Here is a 21,223-nt window from a genome sequence, read left to right as displayed (position 1 = left end):
AAGGAGCTTGAAATGCCGTTCCGCAGTTCGCTTTCATCGAGTTGCTGATGAGTGCTCTCAGAGAGTAGGAGTGCAAGTCGAGTAAAAAATCGTTCGGCTGTCTCTTGTGATTGGCACTTCACGACGTCGGACCTTTCTTGTGTTTGTTGACGTGCGTTTTTTGCTGCACAGTCCCGAATAAATGCTGATGTACTTACTTAGTGAGATATCGCACCTTTAGTAGTTTTCAACAAAACTATTATATAGGGAGTTGGCGTGGGTCAAAGTGAATTCCTGACTTACATCCACACAACTAAACAACAACAACATAGAGAAGAGATACACATATGCATATAACATCGTTCGCTCATTTTCTTCTGAACAGGTTTTCTTGGTGAGAAGCGTATTAGTAGACCGTTAGGCAGATTTGCTTATTCATCTTCTGAAAAACTATGAGCGTGATGAGAAATATTCCACTTTCATTTTTCTTGGAATTTCATTATTATATTTATTCGACCAGAATTTAAATGATATATTTATTTACTATTACACCTGAAACTCCGTTGACCACGAGATCGATGTTACCCTCATAAACACAACTGACTATAAAAAGGTAATTTACAATATAATGATTTTATTAAAATTCAATTTACTCTACGAATAATTTATTATATGGTGTTTTATCAAAAACAGAATCGATAATACTTGACATCAACTTAGATAGTTCCTTGGAAAAGGTTATATCAACTTCCTGATAAATTTCCTTCCAGTTTTCATTTAAAAACAAATTCATATTATCACCCAAAGCTTTGTCGCCATTGAAGAGATTTTGTAATTCGAAGAACACCCTACTGGGCTTAACAATGGCTCTGAATTTGTCGGTTTTCATATAAGTTTCGCCATCCTTCTCAACGGGCGCGCCCACCCATTGTAGTATGAATTCTGCATCAACTGAAAGCGAAAAGCATTTCATTATAAATATTTGCTCTAAGTGGATGTCGAAATTTTAATTTACTCATAGTGATATTGTTTTTGCCGGAACCGCTAATGGGCAATATCAGAATGCGGCCTTGTATTTTATAATCGCCGATCAAGCTGGCCACTGGCACTTTGAAGCGTAGCTCGTGTTTTTTCGTGAGATCCTTGCCGAAGCCTCTGTGCAGAAGAAAAAAACGAAATAAATGGAATAAATCAAATTTAATATTAGTTCAGTTTTTAAACGTCCACTTACCTAGCTTTGTACGCTGTGGCATTGGCGACACCATAAATTTTATTATTGCTAAAGGTTAAGTCAATATTTACGGGATTGTCAGCACCTTGCTTCAGTGTGAATGTGCCGGCATCAATAGGATCGATTTGTCGCAGATTTATCGAAGTATCTCCTAAACAAACAATAATATGTTATGGATATTTACATATTTATCTGTATGTACAGACTCACCTTGATTTTTTTCACGCAAATAAAAGTTGATCGCCTTCAGTAAACAATCTTCGTCTCCGAATTTACATGGCTTCGGATCATTGGCTGAAAGTCATAAAAACTATGTTCTTAGAAAACAGAATGGCAGAATATATTTATACACATGCATGTATGCGGTAGACATTCGATTCGCCTAGGGCCATGGAATAAAAATAATGATCAAGACCATTTTTTAAAATACCAGATAAGCACATGTATTTTGAGAATGTGGTTAGCAAATTTCTTTGCGAGTATTGCTGGCGTAAAACTTTTCTGATAAAATACCATAGCATGATCGGGGCGTTTTAAAATATGGCGGACGTTCCGTTTGTTGGTAAACTTCAATACATTATTTATAGATTATAAATGGACTCCCTTTTCTAATACTGAATTCTTTAAGCCACATAAATTTGACCTTATTCTTTTTTAAATTTTTGTTCGGTAATCTGTTTATGTTTAAACATTTGCACCTTGGGGAATAAATTGAAGAGGTCGGAAAAAGTAGCGTGTATCGTACCGCCTAGCGATGTATGAATACCGTCCCCAACGAAAATTGAAACAGTCATACTCGTAATAAATTTCTTACTAATATATATATATTACAAAGTTAGATTTTTGAAGATAAACATCAAAATACAAGAAGGTTCTATTCATTGAAATCTATTCAACAAAAGTGTAAGGGTAATTAAAATTTTATACTAGTTAATACAGATAGGTTTTTTTGGAGGAGCGCAATGTATACTTAATATTTAAAACTCAAAACTGATACGAAGGATTAAAGAGCACAAAATACTACAGAAGAACCCATATTAAAAACGGAAAAATGTTGCCCCGATCACAGAGTCTATATGGTGAATGGTTATAAGCCTCTACGGCAGTATAATTAGGATGTGGCGATATTTGCAATCTTAGGGCCGTTTCCTCAATGTCTGGTTAGCAATCATTTGTCAGAAAAGTTCTGGTTAACCTTGCCAAAAGAAAGAGGCGGTTCGCTTCGGACAGCCCTTAGTTTTATAGTGGACTTAAGGTTTGGAGAGACATTCTTGTCTAGAAATGTATGCTAGTCACGATAAATTACAAATAAGTAGAATATAAGGAGCTCTTATTCGATTTACAATGCAAAAACTTGAACTTGAGCTATTTTCACGCAAGTATAGTATTTGCTTGAAATGTTCAAACGATCCTGGTTAACAGGTCATAGTTATCGAAAAATCTAATAAAATATGTTTATAAATGGTATATGCCAGGTTCTGAATCGTATTTGTGAAGAGTGACAAAGTTTGAAGCCGTATTGGTTCGACATGTTATGCATAACAAAATGTTTCGACATACGAGCGCTAATTGTGTTGTTTGTAGTAACTTAAATATTCATCTCGGCCAAGGAAATGGAATTAGATCGCGAACATTTTCTCGCGGTTATTTTTTACAACTTTCGACGTGGATTATCTCAGCACAACGAGTACAGTACAACCATGCACTTAATTCAGTTTTAGCCCTAGATCAAGTCGTTCAAAATCAGTTGTTATTCCGGAAACCATTGATGCTGTGCGCAAAATGTTTTCACGTAGAATTCCACACAATTTGTCAAGTGCTTAAAAACAGACTCGTGTGGATTGGTCGAGATAAATTTAAAAAAATACGATAACGGTGATTTGAAAAAAATAGCAGTCGACTCTACAGTCGACTGTCTGTATTATCCACCGAAGAAGGATCTCTCTTCACCACGACAATGCGAGTTCTCATACATCGCATTTTTTAGCACTTAGAGCATCGATTTGATCCTCCGTATAGTCCTGATTTGGCATCGAAAGGCTTCTTTTTATTTCCGTACGAATAAAATAAACTAAGAGGTCATTGTTTTCCGACACCTGAAGAGACGGTTGATGCGCTCAGAGCGCATGTTTTGAAGATACCTTCGACAATTAATTCAAAACCATAGTAAAAGTGTATAGATTTTAATTCAGAATATTTTGAAAAACAATAAAGCAATTTTTGACTTGCTCTGATTCTGAAATATAAAACGGCAACTTTCGTAATTGCACAAAGATATGGAAGCTTCTAACTTTTTATCCTTTTGTAATTTGTTGCACAGATTATACGCTGTCTATCTTGAAGTAGTGACCCCTAATAGTGGGCTTCAAAGAGGTAAAAAAAAATAATATTTTCAACAAATTTTTAATTGAAATTCCATTTTCCTTTAGAATCAACTGTTACTTTTCAATTTTACAATTCCCTTTTTGCTTAATTTAATTTCTTTCAATATTTTTTATTGAACACTTACGAAAATCCGCATTATTAAATTGTAAAAAGGAGCAAACAAGCGCTGCAGTAAATGCAATTCGGATATACATTTTTCTTAACTAACGGTGTTTTTTTTTCAAATTTGTAATTGTTGACAATGACTTAATCCTTTCTCTTATTAGTTTTGAAAAGTTGTTGTAAGTTCTCCGCTACTTCCGTCCCGATATTGATGCGAAAATGTTTTAAATAAAACTAGGAGAATTGATGAAATCTCGCTGAGTTTTTATATGAGAGAAGCAATTATATTTTGCATTATATGTAAATGTATCTATACACACGTAATTATATAATCAATAGACAATAATGAGTGCAATTTACTTTTTAGCGTACTTCGAAACATTTACTTTTTCACTCAATATATTTTATTTCTTACGATCAGTTTACAACCCATTTACTTCCATAAGATATGTGTAAGGAAATACTATAGTGTTATGTATAGAAAAGCGTTTTTTACTACCAGTTTTGTAACTTGTACACACACGTGTATTAATGCCACTATATATGCAAACAAATAGTTGTAAATAGAATGCGCCGTTATATCATGTTATATAGGGTGCTTTTTTATATGTGAAGAGTTTCGTAGAGGATAGCTATCAAAACAGCTGTAAAAGTAAAGGTAGGTGTTTAACATTTGTAAAGGTAATATTTTTATTTAATTATTTAAAAATATTAGACATTTATACAAGGTGTTTTCCAAAGTAAACAGGACTTAAAAAAAACAGAACAAATGGTTTTTACGGCAAAATCAATTTATTTTATTCAAAATAGTCTCCTTCTGCTTCAATATAGCTTTTTGCACGGTCCAAAAGCATGTCGAATGAGTGTTTTAGCTCGTTGGCCGGTATGGCCGCCAGTATGCCGGTGCAAGCTTTCCTTTCATGGGCAAATGCATTTTTCCGAAAAGGAAGAAGTCGCACGGTGCCATATCAGGTGAATACGGGAAGTGGTTAATGGTTAAAATGTGATTTTTGTTTAAATAATCGGTCACAAGCGTCGATCAATGAGACGACGCATTATCGTGTAACAAACGCCAACTTTCATCTTCGCGATATTCGGGCCGAACACATCGAATACGGCGCACCAAACGCTCCAAAACTCCAAGGTAGAATACCGTTTCCATGAATTTCAATGATGATTTCGGCTGATTTTTGATGAATTCACGCACAGTTTCGATAGAATTTCCGGTGATCACGGATTTTGATTGGCCACCATGTTGATCGTCATTTATGTCCTCACGACCACTTTAAAAACGTTGAAACCACTCGTGCACTCTGCTGCGGGATAGGTAATCATCGACATAAACTTGTTTCATCAATTGAAACGTTTCAGTAAAAGTCTTACCAATTTTAAAACAAAATTTAATGTTGGCTCTTTGTTCGAAGCTCATTTTCGCACAGATAACACAAACATACTGACACTTAAAACGCAATAACTTCACTTCCAATCAATGAAATGTCATGAAATTCTCACTGGACAATCGATAAAGATAGCAGATTCTAACGCACCAGTCGACATATAGATAGCGCCACCAGGGGGCGCTAGATTCAAAAAGTCCGGTTTACTTTGGAATCCACCTTGTATTCTAATCTCACGTGCTGTGGGAAAAAAATTTCAATATATTTTAACTGCCATTTAATGCTTAGAGGTAAAGTACATTTCTGGCTGGGAATACATAAATGAAATAATTGGGTGTGCGAAAAGCTCTGCGCTATCCACGACTTGCATTCAGAAAATATTACTCCGTTTTTCTTGCCAATATTGGTCCATATTTTTTAAAACATATTAGTTTAGATTATCAAGCGTTTAAGTGCTAAATGGTTTTAGCAAAATCGTGCAACAAGTTTCATACAAGGCTACTTTATTGAACATCACTTTTGGTAATAGAATCATCCCAAGAAATCGGCGTGTTAATTAAACCCTCTCTGTTATTATGTTAAATCAGTCATATATACTGATGGACCAACTTTGACTGACCAATTGGAAATTTTCACATTGCGCGAATGTCAACGTTATTATTTATAACTTCGAGTTAAATCTGTTTTAGTAAACTAAGAAACTATTGATCCACGTTCATTAAGTAACAACGCGAAGGTTGCGGATTTAAAATTTATAGATATAGATTTTCTTATTCTAATTCATATATGCACCACATGCAAAGTACATACACATATCTTAATACTAATCTCCTGTACATATCAACAGTAACAAAAATATCTTATTTACAATTGTAGCCGTTAAGAACTGTTCAGAAATCTGAACACATGTTTAATTTCATTCCAATTAATGGCTTTATTTCTATATCAGTTTAATAATTCATCAAATCACAGCTGACGAAGCCTTGATAAACATACTTCCCTTTAAAAATTGCGTCTGAGACCTCCCCTTCTCAAATAATGTCGCGTAAGAGTAAATTAAGAAAGTTTTTTAGTACTCATATTTGCGAAAGAGGACAATGCGCTATTTATGCATTTAAGTAAGTTGTCAAATTAACTATCCCGTTATATCTCGGAGCGGCAAAAGTAACCAGTCTGCTGATTTTACAATAATACAAAAGTTTTTTGGTTTTGGTAGTTTTCGGAACTTAACGATTTTATGTATTTTGGAACACAGAAAGTTTAATCAGTGCCTTAACTCATTAAATCGCTTCAAGTCACTTCCCTTTGAAGACTATCACTATAGAAGCTGTAAGGGGTTACATCCATTTGCAAGCTAGAAAAAACGATTTTTTTGTGATATGTACATATATTATATATTTATATTTTTTTTAAGAGGCATGTTAATGAATATGTAAATTAAAAATTAACATTAACAGAAATTCAGGTAGTTTAATAATCGGCGATTAGTTAAAAAAATCTCCAGTAGTACTAGATGTCTAGCGGCGAAAAGGATTTTTCTATTTAAAATAATCTGAAAGTCAAAAATCGAGAAAACTTATTGTTATTGCAGATGAATACAGAAAATGCTCGAAGCACTAGTCAAAATTTTGATTTTTGACAAAATGCGGCTTCCATAAAATCATTTTTGTGACAGGTGATACTTTGCACAATCATATTTCTTCGATCATTACACGAAAAATATATCTAAGAAGCCGAGTAGTCCAGCCGCTTTGGTGAAATTCTGCTCACTGAACCTGAAAATATCGCTTCGAGAAAAACGCGGTAATAAATTGTATTTTCTGTTGGTCGAGTTCCATTGTGGCCATGTCCGGTTATTGATACGTACTCATGTCCGGTTATAGGAATTGCTTTTTTCACTGTGTAATTTTTTCACGTGTGTCTATTTTATTGTGTATAATATTCAAGACTATAGTAACCATCAATAATGATATAAACAATGAAATGAATTGTCAAAACTCAATTGTAAATCCTGTAGTCTATGATGCCACGAACAATTAAATTTTCTTGCAAACTCATTCTAAGAAAAGATGGGGGCGAAACTATAGTTATCTCTTCTTTTTGAGAGATCGTTTGGTATCGGGATAATTCAACCACAATCGAACTATAATTATACCATAGAACAAGAGCGCCATTATAATTCAATTTATGTCGAGCTATTGGGTACTTACATACAATTTTGGTGGTATACGTATTGTTCCGTTCGGAATTAGACAAAGTCTTACTCACAACCTATAATATTTGCATTAACACTCTTTCCAAAATTTCATTTGTCAATCTATGCTCGCAATGGTTAAGCTTTGCTTTTTACAAGAGAAAACAATTTTCTTATGAAAATAACAACAAAGTGACTAGGCAGAATTCAATGGGAGAGACCTCGTAAAAACCTTCTTTATTATTTGGATTTGATTCAGTTGTATTGTTCGAATCGCGTATCCAAGTGTAGGCGAATCAAATCAGGTGTTATTATATAAGAAATATCATACATGTAACTCTGGTGTATTGATGAACGATTTTTCTTCAGAGACTTCGTATTTCACCTACATACTTACATAAGTAAATGCAATATAGCAGGCAATTATAGAATCATGTAGACATAGTATGTACGTGATTAAGATTGTAATGATAGTGAAAAAAATAACATTTACATGCAACATATTTAATTGCTCAACTGTCAATATTATTGATTGCCTCATCATAATTAACAAACAAAAACAAATTACGTAGAAATTTTTACATTTGTATATCTAATGCAAAACAACTGGACTTAGCGTACTAGTATTTTATATTTGAAATATTTCATTATAAGGAATCGTTTTGAAGACTTGCTTTGCGGCCGCGTTCATTGCATTGGCGATCGCGTCATAAAAGGGTACTTTCAGCTCAGCATAAATCTCCTGCCAGTTTTCGTTCAAAAAACTATTGATGTTGTCACCCAGGGCTTTGTCACCGTTAAAAAGGTTATCGAACTGCATTATCATGCGTTTCACTTTGCATTCAATGCGAAATTCCTTAATATCCATAAATGTGTTGCCATTCTCATTGCGTGAGGTTGCGTCTATGCGGATTCGTATCACAGGTTGCACTAAACATAAAATAATTCAAATATATGTATGTATGTATATGGTTATAAGTAGTTTGTAGCGGCACTCACCTAATGTGATATTGCTTTTGCCCTCGCCTTGTATGGGCAGTATCAGTACTTTACCATCAATTTTGTAATCGGATAACAGCGTTAGCGCAGGTGCCGCTATTATGATTTCGTGACGGCCATCTGGATTTTTGCCGAAACCCCTGCGGAACAGCAGTGCTTGTGGCAATTCTTATTGTTATTTGGGGCAATATTATTTCATACTCACTTCACTTTTCTTGCTCTCAAGTCCTTGACGCCATACCCGAGGGGGTTACGCAGCGCGAGATGAATTGCTAAAGGACTCGTCGACTCTTGACTAATTATAATATCATCCATCTTGAAAGGTTCCAGCTTAGATAAACCGAAACTTTCATCGCCCTCATATTTTTTGGCGAGTACAGTGTTTATATTCTCAATAATACATTTATCATCCCCTGCAACACATGGTTTGATGTCATCGGCTGCAAATGATTGCGAATTCAATATTATTGAAACAAAAAAAAAACACAAAAAAAATAAAAATCCTTATCGATTTTTATAGTGCAGTGAGAATTGGAATTTATTTTACATGACATTTCATCGATTGGACTGGTGCGTTAGAATCTGCGAAACGTTTCAATTGATGAAACAAGTTTATGGCGATGAAAATTGCCTATGAAACAAGTTTATGTCGATGATTGCCGATCCCGCAGCAGAGTGCACGAGTGGTTTCAACGTTTTCAAAGTGGTCGTGAGGACATAAATGACGATCAAATCAATCATAAATGACGCCAATTAAAATCGGTGATCACCGGAAATTCTATCGAAACTGTGCGTGAATTCATCAAAAATCAGCCGAAATCATCATTGAAATTCATGGAAATGGAATTGAACATCTCCAAAACATCGATTTATTGCATTTTGACTGAACATTTGGGCTTACGAAAGGTGTGTGCTTGGTTTGTTCCGCACAAATTGACTGACGACCAAAAACTGCTCAGAATCCAAAATTCGAAGGACGATTATTTGGCCAAAAATCACATTTTAACCATAAACCACTCCCCGTATTCACCTGATATGGCACCGTGCGACTGTTTCTTTTTCGGAAAAATGCATTTGCCCATGAAAGGAAAGCGTTATGCAGACGTACAGGCCATTCAAAAGGCTTGCACCGGCATACTGGCGGCCATACCGGCCGAAAAAACCATTTGTTCTGTATTTTTTTAAAGGTCCTGTTTACTTTGGAACGCACCTTGTATTAATTAAATTATGAATTGTTGGCAACCCTTTTCGAAATATTTTCAACTTGAACCTTTTATAAACTATGTTAGTTTCATATTCAATCAAATTACTGAATAAAAAATTGTAATCAAGTAGCGACACACTTCGTAAAAATATAATAAATACTATATAGTATTTTAAACTTTTGGATTATGTATATTTTACACAACAGTTTGTCTGTATATACGCGAACTAGTCCCTCAGTTATTTAGATATCGATCTGAAATTCTGTACACGTCCTTTTCTCCCAAAGAAGCTGCTCATTTGATGTAACCGCCGATATCGCACCACTATAGCATATAGCTGCCATACAAACAGAATGATCAGAATCAAGTGCTTGTGTGGTGCTTCATTTGATGAAATATCTTTATGGAATTTGGTTAGGGTTATTATCTAAAGCAATGGTATAATCTCTGAAGATATTGTTCCGACTGGATCACTATAGCATATATCTACCATACAAACTGACCGATCGAAATCAAGTTCTTGTAAGGCAGCTTTTGTATCTGTGAAGAATATTATAGTTCCGAAAACTCCAACTTCTTTCCTTCACTCTTATTTCGTTTAGACTTTCGGGAATCTGAAAGAGAGAAACTCCTCTGTGGGGTATTTGAGGTGTCCTGATTACGAATTTGAGTTTAAAATTTTCCATCACGTGGAGCTATTTTTGTCATTTTAGTAAATGGTCTTGGTTTAACCCCTATTGACTATAATACCATAAGTCCAAGTGTTAGGAAATTTTTACTATAAATTTCGGTTTTAGCGTTTACGTGGGTTTACGGGTTAAAAAAAATCAATTTTTTATTGTCTTATTAAAGTCTGCAACACATCTAGAATATTTTCCTAAATTTTCAAGTTGATCCGAGTAATAGTTTCGGAGATACAGCCTTGAGAACTAGTGCGCTCGAGGCTAGCTAGACTAAGTGCGCCGCCTTTAAACGCGATTTTCTTCAAAGTGTGTTTTTGAGATACAATTCTTAAAGACTTGGAAGAAGATTTTTTTTCGATTACAACAATTTGAGAAAAAAAATTCGCGAAATTTTCACTGAACTCTCTACCAAAAATCCAATTTTCAGTTTTTTTCCTTCGTCCAAGTTAAAAGTTAACGTTTAAACTAAAACACGGGCGCATTTTTTTCCGAGGAGTCACCGTAAATGGCGTCGCAATGGCCGAGTTTAAAATATTTTTTTCCAAAAACTTCAGAATTTTTTTTGTTAATAGTGTATGTTTGTAACAATAAAAAATACGAATAAAATATTTACATAATTGTTTATATCAGAAAAAAATTGTTGAAAAAATGCTGAAAAGCTAGGCTTCATACTTATATGGAAGTCAAAATTAGAATTGCTCTTACCGTCTTTGATTACTACAACATTTAAGAAAAAATCTTCTTGAGCTTTCATAAACACTAGCTTTCCTATCTTCCACCTACTTTTCTATAAAACTTGTATATTTGTTTTAAGGCACAATTACAACAAAGATTGTTATGCGTCATAACTACTTCGGGAAATGCAAACAACATTTTATTCATACGTTGTTGAGAATATATAAAAGCGGGTGTGAGAAAGAGGAATCCAAGGGTCAATTATCATGTCATAAATGTGTTGCTCTATTAACTATGATTACATTTAATTACTATTTATTCTAAAGTATTTATCCAATATATTCCTCTATAAGTATTTAATAAGGTAATCGGTCAGGTTTTAAAGTAACATACAATAGATTTTTAAGAAGCGAAGATTAGCTTTTTGATTTTGAATTAGCACGCTATTTTGTTTAAAAATAATAATATTTTAAAGTAATTTCTCAGTTTAGGTAGAGTTCTCCAATTTGAACATGAAATGAATGAAAACAAATATAATGCTTAAACTACGTAAACTATTTTCAATTGAAAATCGTTGTGAAAAACTTAGTCTAACTTAAATGTATTTACTCCAAAAGATGTTTCTTTCTGACTAGCAAAAGATTGTACGGTAATTTTGTTGCAGATTTTATGGGAAAGCAAAATTCCAATATTTATCCAAGTTACGAGAGCAACTATAAATATGAAAGATTGTATTAGCAAATGGCAACAAAATATTTTGTAAATATTTTTTTTATCTCGAAATTTTTTAAAATTTTCTGCTTTACTCGTACATGGAGCGGGGAGACGAAAATCATTCCGATCACCCTAACATGTACTTTTGTGTATGCGTGTTTATAAAACCCATTAACTATTATCAGTGTGATTTTAATGATCCAATTAATAACTTGCCACAAATCATATTAAATTCTTAATAAGCTAATTCGCGCAATTTGATTAAGAATAATTTTATTTGCTTAAAGGTTAGCTTAGATGTTATTTAAAAGAGATAAATGTAAAAATAGAATATTCAAATTGTTTACTATTGATAAACATATTTAATTTTACTTTAATCTATTCAGTCCGGTCAAGAAGAATTATATTATGAAGTTTTTTTTAACTTTTCTGTGTCTCGAGCAGGAAGTAAACACAACAAGTAAGGTTGTCCTTAACCCTTTCGACCCCAATGTTGCCTGAGGGCAATTTCGCTAGTTCATAGGCCTACCACCGCGCGTTATTTTTGTTTTCCAGTTTATTGAACCGATATGATAACGGTTTCTTATGAGTCAACGTGGTTTGATCAAAAAATAAATCACTAGTAAATCATTTTGAAGTCATAGATAATTTGATAAAGACTGTAGCAGTAAAAACGAAAATTTATTTCTGCATGAAGGAGTACATTTTTAAAAGAGAGATTTTTTATATAATTGTAACAAAAATTATCAATCTGTAAATGAACTACTTTTCAGTGATTGTTAAAAAGTGAAATATTTTTGCAAGAAAATTTCTTTAGTTTTAAACCAACATCAGGTGAGTGATTTTTACATATATTTTTTGAGTTGCTTGTGCAAATTAATAAACAATTGTGGTATAAAATTTTGTATATAACTTTAACTGTTATGAGGCCTCAAGATAAAGGTTTGTCAAATGAGGACGTTTTCAACGAATTTTAAACTTTTTGCTTTTCAAAAAAAAAAGAAATATTGCTTATGAGAAAAAATAAGGATGTGTATGCAGCTTTCTGAGATAATTTTTCGCAATGTACATTATGGAAAAAAAAAGAATAAGAAATCGGAAATTTGAAATATAATTACATGATGACAAAGCATGAATCATCAAAAAGAAGGGTTTTGCATTTTTATAAAAATTGATTCGAAACATTAAAATGGTTTAAAAGTACTTTGAAGCTGCTGAAAGTTATGGAAATTGTTTATGTCGACTTGGAAATTCAAAAAAAATGATGAAAATTTGGAATATTTTTCACAATTACTGTCTGTTGCTATTGATTTTGATTTTTTCGCAAACACTCACGAAAGTTTCAGCTATGGACTTCAAGAACTGGGCCTTGAACTTAAATTTACCATTAGAAATAAACCTACGATATATTCACTGTTTGACTCTACTGTACTTAGGTGTTTTAAAACTACCCAAGAAAAATGGCATGGCTAAAATATTAAGCATTACCGCTATAACATGTGTTCAATACCTCGTATAGATTTGACAAAATTAAACAGTGTTTACATTTTAATGATAACAATCAAGCAGCCTAAAAAAGAATCTTAAATTATGACAAGCTATACAAGATACGATCGTTCACTGCTCAGATATCATCAGAGAAAACTTCAATAAACTTCCTCAAGAAGAACATCAAAGCGTTGATGAGCAAATAAAAACGTTCAAGGGAGGTATTCCTATATATACAGACGTTGTATCCGTATTTTTGTTGACATTAAGGATGATCAACGTACAAACAATATATATACTTTAAGCCTCCTTCTGGGGGTTATTTGGGAAAATGTTTAATGCTGGAACATAATATATGTATATATTTATTGTATTTGGTGAAGGTCACCAATGTCAATCAGACTAATGAAACTTTCCTCGGATATAGTTCTCTAAAATAATAAAATTACAATAAACAAGAGATAACTTAAACAAAAAACAGAATTATTTTGATAACTAGAGTGAGAAATCAGTAAGCCTTCTGATTGCATTGAAGGAAATGGGCATATTCGCAAAATGGTACTATACGTAATAAATCGAATAAGCAACTGCCAGTTTGAAATTTTTCCCTAAGCGGAACTCAAAAAACATTGTGGAAGAGGATCTTATGACATGAAATATGTAAACCAATCATAATATGTATACGATGGTTTGACAATGCCGCGTGAGACATATATCATCGCATTTAAGTCATCGAACCAGTTGGCATTTGCAAACGTTGGAACCCAAAAGAAAAAACACATGATGTCCAGTAATTTTACCTGTGTAAGGGTCGAAAGTAGAATTTCGACGGACAACTACAGAAAAAGATTTTGAAGGTGATCTAGCGGATGTGTTATGGAACTTTATAAAGTTAACCACCGCTCAAGGAAGTGGTATATACGAATTTTTGGTGTCTGGGAACGTCTGTCCCCTACAAATGCGTGGCTGCTTTATAGAAAACATTTAAATTTGCTTCATCCGAAACAGAAACACATTCTCCTAATAAAATTTCAACTGGAAATAGCTGATGCCCTTCTGCAATCTACGTCTTCTGCAGTTTCTATGCAAAGAAAGCGAGGCAGACCGTCCAATGCAGAGAGGAATGATAGCGATACAAACTCTCCATCGAGCAGTGTGTCGTCGCATAACACCATCAACAGTGACAGATTCCAGCCGAACCCTCCAGAAACGAAACGATATGATAAGACGGAACATTGGGTAGTATTCGGTGAAAAAGGGCGCAGCAGGTTGTGCAAGACAGGAACTTGTCCAAATGTCTTAAATGTAAGGTCCATCTTTGCTGCAATAACAATAAAAACTGTGTTTTGTCTTTTTTACTGCATACCTAATTTTTCCTTAATAAATAAAATAAAATGCGATTAGAAAAAAAAAGTTTAAAATATTAATAAATTCTATACCACCATTGCCCAACGTTGCTCACAGGCAACATTCTGTAGCGCTCAAACGGGTGGGAGTGGCGAGTTGAAAATTTTACTATACCTTTCTAGAATAAATATGAGATTAAAACTAAAAAAAAATTTTAAGATTACAGGAAGAAAATAGGGGTCGAAAGGGTTAATTAGGGAGCGACCGAACACGATCCTCAATCTTTTATAAGAGTATGCAGCTACTGCGGTATGCCGATGATATTGATATCATTGGCCTCAACAACCGCGCCGTTAGTTCTGCTTTCTCCAGACTGGATAAGGAAGCGAAGCAAACGGTTTCGGTAGTGAACGATGGTTTCTCTCGTTATCAAAGAAACAGGTACTCGCAACTTAGCTCCCACGTCACTGCTGACAGTCATAACTTTGAAGTCATAGATAATTTCGTCTATCTGAGAACCAGTATTAACACTAGAACAATGTTAGCCTCAACGGCATTGGCATAGTTCAGTGAAAAGATAGCGGCTACGCTGGCTGGGTCATGTCGTCCTTATGGACGCTGTACCCGCCAGGCGAAGCAGAGGAAGAGGAAGACCTCCACTCCGTTGGAGAGATCAGGTGGAGAAGGACCTGGCTGCACTGCAAACTCGGCTATAACAGCGTGAGCGGTGTCTACACCAATGAAGGAGAAGAACCGAAATATTTTTTTTTGAATTTTGTGCAAATTAATAAACTGTATTATTAAATATTTTGTATATAAAAACTTAAACGGTTATAAGATTAGCTTAAGCTATGTTATTAGGTATACTTAGTTCGATTAGTTGATCTTATTTAATATTCGAATAATCAAGCTTACTCATATATGGGTCATTCCATCCAAAACTTACATTAAACAATGTTTTTAGTACAAGCTATTTGTTTGTGTTTTTTGAAGCATATATTTTTTATTTCGGCCCATATGAAAATTTTTCGATTTATGAATTTTCAAAATTTTAGCTTTTGAAAAAAAAAATTCTAAATATTTGCTTATACGAAAAAAATAATTCCTACTCTTTACTATTTTTTGCAGCTTTCTGATGAGATATACGTTTTTCGACTTGATGCACATTTTTATTAAAAAAACTGAATAAGATTATTTCCAAATTTGAAAAAAAAAATTGTACATGATGTACAAAATGTACATTTCATCAAAATGCAAGAAAAAAATCGTTGTCATTTGGCCTACCAGTTATTTTTATAATGAAATTATTTTCTTCATAACTATAAGCAAGTGTTTAAAAGTACTTTTTTCAAGAGTTGACATTTTGAAAATTTATGCGTCGGAAATTGTTTATATTTAGTCGAAATAAAAAATACGTGCAAAAAATATATTTTGCATAAAAAAAATTTTGAATGAAAATTTAAATTTTACATTTTAGATGGGATGACCACATTTGTATAGTAGGGTGTCTGTTGTTTCCCAAGTTGATTTTTTTTCGCAAACACTCACGAAAGTTTCAGCTTTTGTCCGAAAATCAAGGATCCAACGTAAACAAGTTTTTTACTTACAATTTAAGCCATACCTAAGACATATTTCATTCTCAATTTATATAACATGGGATTTTGCATTTATTTTGCATTAAGCAAGTAAACCTACTGCTTTGAAAAAAATTGTATTCACTGTTTGAATTGAAGGGAACTGTGACTATAGCTGGCGTTTGCAAAAAACACAAGAAAAAACGTTAACTTTGGCTGCACCGAAGCTAATATACCCTTCACAGGTGCATTTCTTTTAGTAACTATGTGTTCAGTTTATATGGAAGCTATATGCTATAGTAAGTCGATCTGAACAATTTTTTCGGAGATTACATTGTTGCCTTAGAAAATAATCATTACCAAATTTCGTGAATATACATTATATTGTCCAATGTGAAAGTTTTCCATACAAGTACTTGATCCCGATCGTTCAGTTTGTTTGGCAGCTATATGTTATAGTGGTCCGATATCGGCAGTTCCGACAAATGAGCAGCTGCTTGAAGAGAAAATGACGTTAGCAAAATTGGAAAACGATATCTTAAAAACTGATGGCGACGCAGGCGGCGAGCGAATGGAATTCTATATATACAGACGGACGGACGGCATTTTTAGACACAAGAAATCTACATCTGCCTGTGATAGATTCACGCTCGACAAGTGATATTTGATATATTTATAACCAATCTATGGGTGAGCACGGTCAACTCTATGCCCGCAAACACACGGCATTAATAGGGAAATAATGAAAAAAAATACGTCAGTACACCACTCATATATATGTATACATATGTATGTATATATATGTAGGGGTTTTTAGAATATATTGACCATGCTCACAGCTTGTGTACTTATGGTATTTATAGTTCACCGAAAGTACTGTACTGTGTATCGAAAAGTACTGATTCGACCATCTTTGAATCAGATTTGAGAACCAACAACATGTCAAGAGCACTATTTGTGCTACGTCTGTTGTTATATGTAAAATTTTGGGCCCTTTTGGATATCAAAACACTGATTTTTATAACTAAAAACATTGTCATATTTATGTAGAGAGGTTATCAAAAATTAAAAATAATTTCTCACTTATTGTGAACAGCTATTTATTTTATTTAATTGTGGATAAATACTTTTGAATGTCGCCTAAATGTATGCAAAGTTCAATATATTTAGTCGTTACTATTTGCCTCCTGAATTAAATTATTTTATACCATGTATCTACTGTTATCTAATTGATACATCGTTAAACATTTCTATTATACTTGTACATATATGTATGTATGTACATAGATACTTATATTATAGATTTGCTTCTAAAGACATTTGCAACGCTACAGGAACAGATGAATTGCATACTGGGCAACCCGAATGCATAGTAAAAGCGGCGGTGGAGGAAAATGTGTCATAATTTTGAATTGAAAGCAAATTACTGAGGGGCCACTGCCACGCCCACAAAACGCCATTAACCGAAAACTTATAAGCTGCCATAACTAAGCATTAAATAAAGATATAGACCTGTAAATTGGCAGAGAGGATTGCAGTGGTAAGAACCACCTGTGGGCTGAAAATTTTGATGAAGTGGCCGCGACCCCGCTCTCTAATGGGTTTAATGAACATATCTTCTAGACCAAATTTGCTTGGGACAATTCTAATAAGAACTATTACCAACAGTGTGAAAAAGAATGAAATCGCATGTTAACACCGCTCTCTCCCCCTATAACGGTACTGTTAAAAACTACTTATAGCGCGATAAATCAATAACTAAATACGCCAGAGACATTAAATTTTACCCCGGAGATGTTATGAGAGCGCACTCTTAGGTGAAATCACATATCTCAGAACCTGCTCGATCGATTTCAACCAAATTTGGTATACTTGTATTGCATTTCTCTAACGCTTTAATTTCATAGCGCGAAAATGGGTGAAATCAAACTGCAACGCCAACTTACCATACAACACAATTTTAAATTTCATATGATTCTTTCACCTTCCGGTATACAAATCAAGCATAAATTAATAAAACGGCATAAAACAACGTAAACGCACGAATCTTTAGATTGTTCCACATTGTGGCCAAAAATTGTTCAAATCCAACAAAACTGTTCAAACCCCTAGGTACAGAATATTTGGACCCCAGTGTATGTACTTGACTTTTTACCGCAAAATCTGTCAATGTGTGAGATATATAATTGAAATTCAGGGATAATCTTTGCCTGACATTGGTATGGTATATATGTATATTAGGGTATTCAAAAAAATTTTTTTTTTTTTTTTCAATTGGTACTCGCAAAAATAGGTTCCTAGACACCTCTAAGAAAGCCTTTCCAAATATGAGTTTTTAATTGTAACGGGAAGGTCCTCCGCCTAACGGTTTTCTATTTTTTCTTATTATCAGATAGAAAAATTTATATCTCGCTTCCAACTACTTGAAAAAATATTTTGTTAATTAGGTTTTGTAGGAAATTGAATGCTCTAAAATATGGTCTCTTATGATTTTTTCGTAAACCCAACCGTTTAAAAGATATTAACGGTTGAAATTTGACTATTTTTGGAAAAATTCTTTTTTTCTTATTAATTTTATAACTCAATGAAAAAAAATTATTATGAATAGATTTTTGGAGAGGCTTACTTAGAGGTGTCTAGGAACCTATTTTTCAGAGTACCAAACGAAAAAAAAAAATTTTTTTTTGATCCACCCTTATACATATGTATGTATGCATTGATGTTTGACGATGAATATCTCGTAAACGCTTAACTTAATCGAAATATCGTAGTGGACCATTTTTATAGAGCAGTAAATTTCCTACAAAACTATGTGTATCATCATTCATAATAATTTTTTTTCATTGAGTTATAAAATTAATAAGAAAAAAATAATTTTTCCAAAAATAGTCAAATTTCAACCGTTAATATCTTTTAAACGGTTGGGTTTACGGAAAAATCATAAGAGACCATATTTTAGAGCATTCAATTTCCTACAAAACCTAATTAACAAAATATTTTTTCAAGTAGTTGGAAGAGAGATATAAATTTTTCTATCTGATAATAAGAAAAAATAGAAAACCGTTAGGCGGAGGACCTTCCCGTTACAATAAAAAACTCATATTTGGAGAGGCTTTCTTAGAGGTGTCTAGGAACCTATTTTTGCGAGTACCAATTGAAAAAAAAAAAAATTTTTTTTGAATCACCCTAATGTATATACAGTTGAACTTCCATAACTCGAATTCTTGAATTGCCAATAAAAGTTAAATTTCATACAAATTTCCTTCCATACCTCGAAGTCTTTCTAACTCAAAGTTTTTTTTTTTTAAAATTATGGTAATTCGAGTTAGGTAAGTTCAACTGTATATGTAATTGCTTGGATTCCGAACCTCTGGTCAACGTTTTACACCTTAAGGTATTTACCTGGCTTTAATCCTTTAAAGTTGCAAGAGTATAAAATGTTCGGTTGCTCCCGAACTTAGCCTTTCCTAAGTTGTTTATTATAATTTATATGTAGAGTTTATGTATGAAAGCCTACCGTCGATAAAATGGTCAACTTCTGAAAACGCGTTGGAGAAAATCAACGGCAATGAATGTATCATTTTTACTGATGAAAAAGCTTTCATTCTTGAAGAAATATTTAGTAAGCAAAACGACAAAATCTATGCAAAAACTTTTCCAAAGGAGAAAAAAATGTAATTTCATGGGCTCAAAATGATCACCATACAGTTGCTGTATTGATTTAATAGGAAGTTTCCTCTTCACTTCAATCAAAAAGTGTACCAGAAGGATGGTTTAAAAGGCAGGCAAAGTGATAAAGCAGTTCAATACAGAGCTTTAAATTCTAATCCAGCAAGCAAACCAAAAACCACATAGCAGTAACTTAATATTAATAGTTTTATTTACTTTGATGCAGATCTTTGGCGGTCTGGAAGTCCAGTTGTCAATAGAAATTGTAAATGCTGCCATTGATTAGTGCTCGAATCGTTTGTGAGCTTGTTAGAAATATGTATACTATATAAAATATAATTTAAGATATGCAAAACTGAGTATATGCAATTTAAAAAAAATTAACTTTATTAAAAAAAATTTATTTTAATTTAATTTTTTTATGTGCTGAACGTGTAGCAGAACTTAGGGCAGGACTAAGAATATACTTTCGGTACGACTTTTAAGAAGTTGCTTAGGTTGGAAGTTAACAATCTTTGGCTATGTCACCCGAATCACCATTGATGTCTAAGCACTTGAATTGGACACAAGAGATAATAATGTAGCTTCTCTTGCTTCTATTTGTTGCCCACTTGCAAGCAAAAAAGCAATGGTCGCGCACTTGGAATGAAGCTGTTATGACAGACATTCGTCACTTAGGCAGCTTTAACACCACTTTTTAAAGTCTTTTAGCCGAATACCAATTAACTCAGCAAACACTTTATTGGTAAAAATATTATATTTTTTTTTTGCACACGGCTCACACTACATGCAATTACCACTCCTTCAGTCAATTCACATTCCCCTATTTTAGAATATTTTCCCTTTTTCATACTTTTTCTTTCCACATCCTTTTAAAACACAGTCACTCAAAATTATCGAAACTTACGAAGTTTCGCTGCACTGCAGAACATCAAAATAAAAGCGCAGGTGGCTTGTAGCACGATTTCACAAAGTTTAGAAGAACGCATCCTTACAAAAACAACAATACTATAAATAAATCGCACCGCTTTACAAAGACTTAGCTCAACTTCGTCTAGTTGAAAATAAACATTTAACTTGCTTTTGTGAAACTTTTATATCGGCGGAGGCCGGCTAAAACCTTACCTTGGCGCTAATTGTCGCCTAATCATCTGAGTCGCATTTGATGCTAATCAAGGCAATAAATTATTGAAAGAATTCAATTATCGATTACATAGTCGGTAGCCGTAGGTGCAAAAAGCGATCGCGCACATGGGTGGCACGAGTATGACTCCGCAGGGAGCTAGCAAGTTCCCGGTGCAGAGGTGTTGTAGCAAAAAAAAAAAAAAAGCAGACAAGTACAATGTATGAATGAAGCATTGTCAACTATATGTTTGCCAACAATTCAGATAAATAATATAAATTCAGTCAGTTGATTTAATATTAATTTAACTCAAAGCAAAAAATTAATAGAGATTTTAATTCTCACACACATATTAATATATTTGCCCACATTTACATAAATGAACCGTTTTGTTCCATATAGATATGTTGCATAACACCGAGGTTGAACTAAGGTAATTAAGTGGTTATTGACGTGTA

The 21,223-nt window shown here is 33.5% G+C and overlaps 1 protein-coding gene across 1 annotated transcript; it reads right to left on the bottom strand.

Moving 5' to 3' along the window:
- Positions 1-593: 593 nt before the first annotated feature.
- On the bottom strand, positions 594-20,654 carry LOC126751347 (uncharacterized). The gene is made up of 9 exons (XM_050461545.1): positions 20,550-20,654; positions 8,493-8,727; positions 8,288-8,427; positions 7,920-8,218; positions 3,720-3,798; positions 1,421-1,504; positions 1,211-1,361; positions 995-1,134; positions 594-930 (listed from the first exon to the last, which is right to left on the bottom strand). Exons 1-9 carry the CDS (start codon positions 20,629-20,631, stop codon positions 629-631), a joined length of 1,512 nt encoding a protein of 503 aa, XP_050317502.1. The 5' UTR covers positions 20,632-20,654; the 3' UTR covers positions 594-628.
- Positions 20,655-21,223: the final 569 nt, after the last annotated feature.

The sequence above is a fragment of the Bactrocera neohumeralis genome, chromosome 2, assembly GCF_024586455.1.
Source record: "Bactrocera neohumeralis isolate Rockhampton chromosome 2, APGP_CSIRO_Bneo_wtdbg2-racon-allhic-juicebox.fasta_v2, whole genome shotgun sequence".
NCBI classification, from domain to species: domain Eukaryota; kingdom Metazoa; phylum Arthropoda; class Insecta; order Diptera; family Tephritidae; genus Bactrocera; species Bactrocera neohumeralis.
This window is presented reverse-complemented; position numbering and strand designations above follow the sequence as displayed.